This window comes from Diaphorina citri, unplaced genomic scaffold, assembly GCF_000475195.1.
Source record: "Diaphorina citri unplaced genomic scaffold, Diaci psyllid genome assembly version 1.1 scaffold8371, whole genome shotgun sequence".
NCBI classification, from domain to species: domain Eukaryota; kingdom Metazoa; phylum Arthropoda; class Insecta; order Hemiptera; family Psyllidae; genus Diaphorina; species Diaphorina citri.
The window spans coordinates 1-2,680 of NW_007385747.1; the positions used below are offsets into that span (position 1 = coordinate 1).

The 2,680-nt window shown below is 39.3% G+C and overlaps 1 protein-coding gene across 1 annotated transcript; it reads right to left on the reverse strand.

The window, feature by feature from the left end:
* Positions 1-575: 575 nt before the first annotated feature.
* Positions 576-1,499, reverse strand: LOC103522412 (integrator complex subunit 7-like). The gene is made up of 2 exons (XM_026832573.1): positions 1,280-1,499; positions 576-709 (listed from the first exon to the last, which is right to left on the reverse strand). Exons 1-2 carry the CDS (start codon positions 1,374-1,376, stop codon positions 576-578), a joined length of 231 nt encoding a protein of 76 aa, XP_026688374.1. The 5' UTR covers positions 1,377-1,499.
* Between the last annotated feature and the right edge of the window lie 1,181 nt (positions 1,500-2,680).

The window sequence follows — 2,680 nt, forward strand, 5'->3', positions numbered from 1 at the left end:
AAAATGGAGCTCGAGGGGGGGGGGGGCGAGGAGGCCTGAATACGGCCCTATCCTACTGTCTTCATGGTGGATATCTTAATGAATATTATAGAAATGAAAACACAGATGATTGAATTTTGTTTTATTTCCTATTAACGTTTCACAATTCTGGCATTTTGAAATCCATCTTGAATTTTCTTGTTTGGAATTTGAGAGCACATTTTGAAGCTAGTCTTCATACAGTTGGGAATTTTGAGGATTTCTTTAGAAGTGTCATGCAGTGATGGAAGTCAGTATAATAGGTAAATAGGTATGCATCTTCAGGGCTGTATCCAGGATTTTGCCAAGGGGGGGGGGGGGGGTTGGGGGGCTTTAATTTTTAAAAGTTGGATATAAGATACAGGAAAAAAAAATGAGTTTTCAATGTAGGGGGAGGGGGGTCACCAGGCCCTATCTACCCTCTTTCCCTCCACGACCCTCTTCCGATCTAAGGAGAAGAATGGAGCTTGAGGGGGGGGGGGCACGGGCCCCCTCCTAAATACAGCCCTGTCCATGGCCTCAATGTGATGATCATAGAAGACTGTAGACAAGGATACTTACCCGCCTCTGAACACATCTGCCAATTTCAGAAATGAAGAATTGATCAAAATAGGGAAGGGATATTTTTCAAACAAAGTGGGAAATCTTACTATCGCCTCACACTGCTCTCCAATTTTGCTCGATCTCAGCCCTGGATTTAAAGAAAAACTTAATGAATTAAATGACCTTTATCCTCAAATAACATAGGTATTTCCTGTCTTAAGTGGCATAACCTATAACAACAATTATCCAACAAATAATATTGTTAGGGGCTACTTGGTAAATTTTAATTTTAGTGTTTCCCCCACCCCTTTTATTTTTAATTGCTACCTTTCATAACACATTATGGGCTGGGGTTATAGTCCAGGGCTTATGGACCATGATACCAGAACTCAGATCCCTCTTGGCACCTTGCTTTCCATCAGTTTTTAGTTACTTATAGGTTATAGGTCATATATTTCCAGCTTCTATGAGTGCTGGGACTGCATGAGACACTTATGATAGGCTTGGACTGTTGGGTTGGGTTATTGTTTCTACAGTTTGGCATGGGAATGGTAACCTAAGCAAAAAACCTAACCCAACAGTCAAAGCCTATCATAAATACATAACCACGATCTTAATGGCTGGCTACAGAGCCTGAGGGTAATTTGTGGCAACAGTGACTAGGTGATTTGTAAATGCTGTGAAGGAAGGTCAATAGAGGCTCATGGCCCTCACTTACCCTTTTCAAGTTCAGCCAGAGCCGAGTTAGCATCCTGTTCATTTTCTCCCAAAGAACTGTCCAGTGTTATACTTAGCCTACTACCGAGTAGTGTCATTTTGATGAGTAGAGTAAAATTCTCAGCTTCAATTCATTCCCTGAAAGAGAGCAGGAAAAGGGCACTAGGAACTTTCCTCTTTCCTTTTTTTTATTTTCCTAGTACCTATCTCACACAAAAAAAAAAAACCAAAAAGTTCGGAAATGGTCAATAAACAAAATTTTGAAAAATCGCGGGCTGAGTGCCCGGTGCTTTTGAAAGCCGGATTCACACGATCCAAAGAAATCAAACAGTCGATTTTTTAATCACTGATCTGATCAACCAATGAAATCCTTTGTTCACTCGTTTTTTCGCTTTTGATTGGCTGTTTTTCTGATCATATTTTTAAAATTTGGCTTCACTTCTATGCTCTCCAGTAATATCCAGTGTTCTTCTACTTCCGTGGAAATTTTTGCTCGTTGTTCATTTTTTTTTTTCTCACATCCATCAACATCCCAAGAACTCGGAAAATCAAAAATTTGTGTTTTATTTTTTCTCATTCATTAATCCAGGACCAATTTATTAATAAAAAAGTTTAGACACAGTAAATTATTGAATTAGACACCTTTACCTACTCCCGTTCATACTTTCAGAATCGTGAGTACCCTAGAAAGCTTTTATTTTGATTTTTCCTCTAACAGATGAATGTCAATCGGTTATATCTCACGCACCACGCTGTCACCGGTATTTGGTTTGATTCAATGCCAGGAGATGAAATATTTCCTTGAAAATGTTCTAGACTAAAATCCTCAGGGCTTGGTCAGGCCAAATCATCTCACATTTGCCGTAGAACTTAACATACGATTGGGTAGGAGGATGGGAGTTAACACCCTGACAATTTTCTAACCTAAATCCTTGAATCTAATCAGTGGTTATAACCTCCAGCCTGACATTCCTGTATCTTACTATTTCATGTATATTTTCTGACTACAAAACCGTGTATCTGTGATAGCAGGAGTATTTTTTAGCCTACCTTTCTTAATCTAAAGGGTTTTGACCTCTGTTTTTACAACTGTTTAGTTTGGTCTGAAATTCACAGTTGCTATATTCCCACTAAAGATGAAGGATGGGGCTTTACCTCTTTGAATGATCTCACCATTTGGTGAATCATTAGGCATAGCTCAATCCTTATTATCTTTGAATCCTGGGGATAATTTGACTTGGTCTGCTTTGGTGGAGAAATTATTTATATTTACTTAAGTACCTAATATGGTTTCCGAGTAACAGAACTCTGCTCTTAAACCTACAATAGGTCTGTTTTTCATTCCTACGCCGCATCGATGCGGCGTTCACTCTGCGTCAGGAGTGGGGGTAAAATGTGGAAA

Excerpts from the sequence above, each read along its gene's own strand:
- LOC103522412 (XM_026832573.1), bottom strand. The coding sequence starts at position 1,376 with ATGACACTACTCGGTAGTAGGCTAAGTATAACACTGGACAGTTCTTTG. Across the intron at positions 710-1,279 it reads TCTGGCTGAACTTGAAAAGG|GGCTGAGATCGAGCAAAATT; the intron begins GTAAGTGAGGGC and ends CTTTAAATCCAG.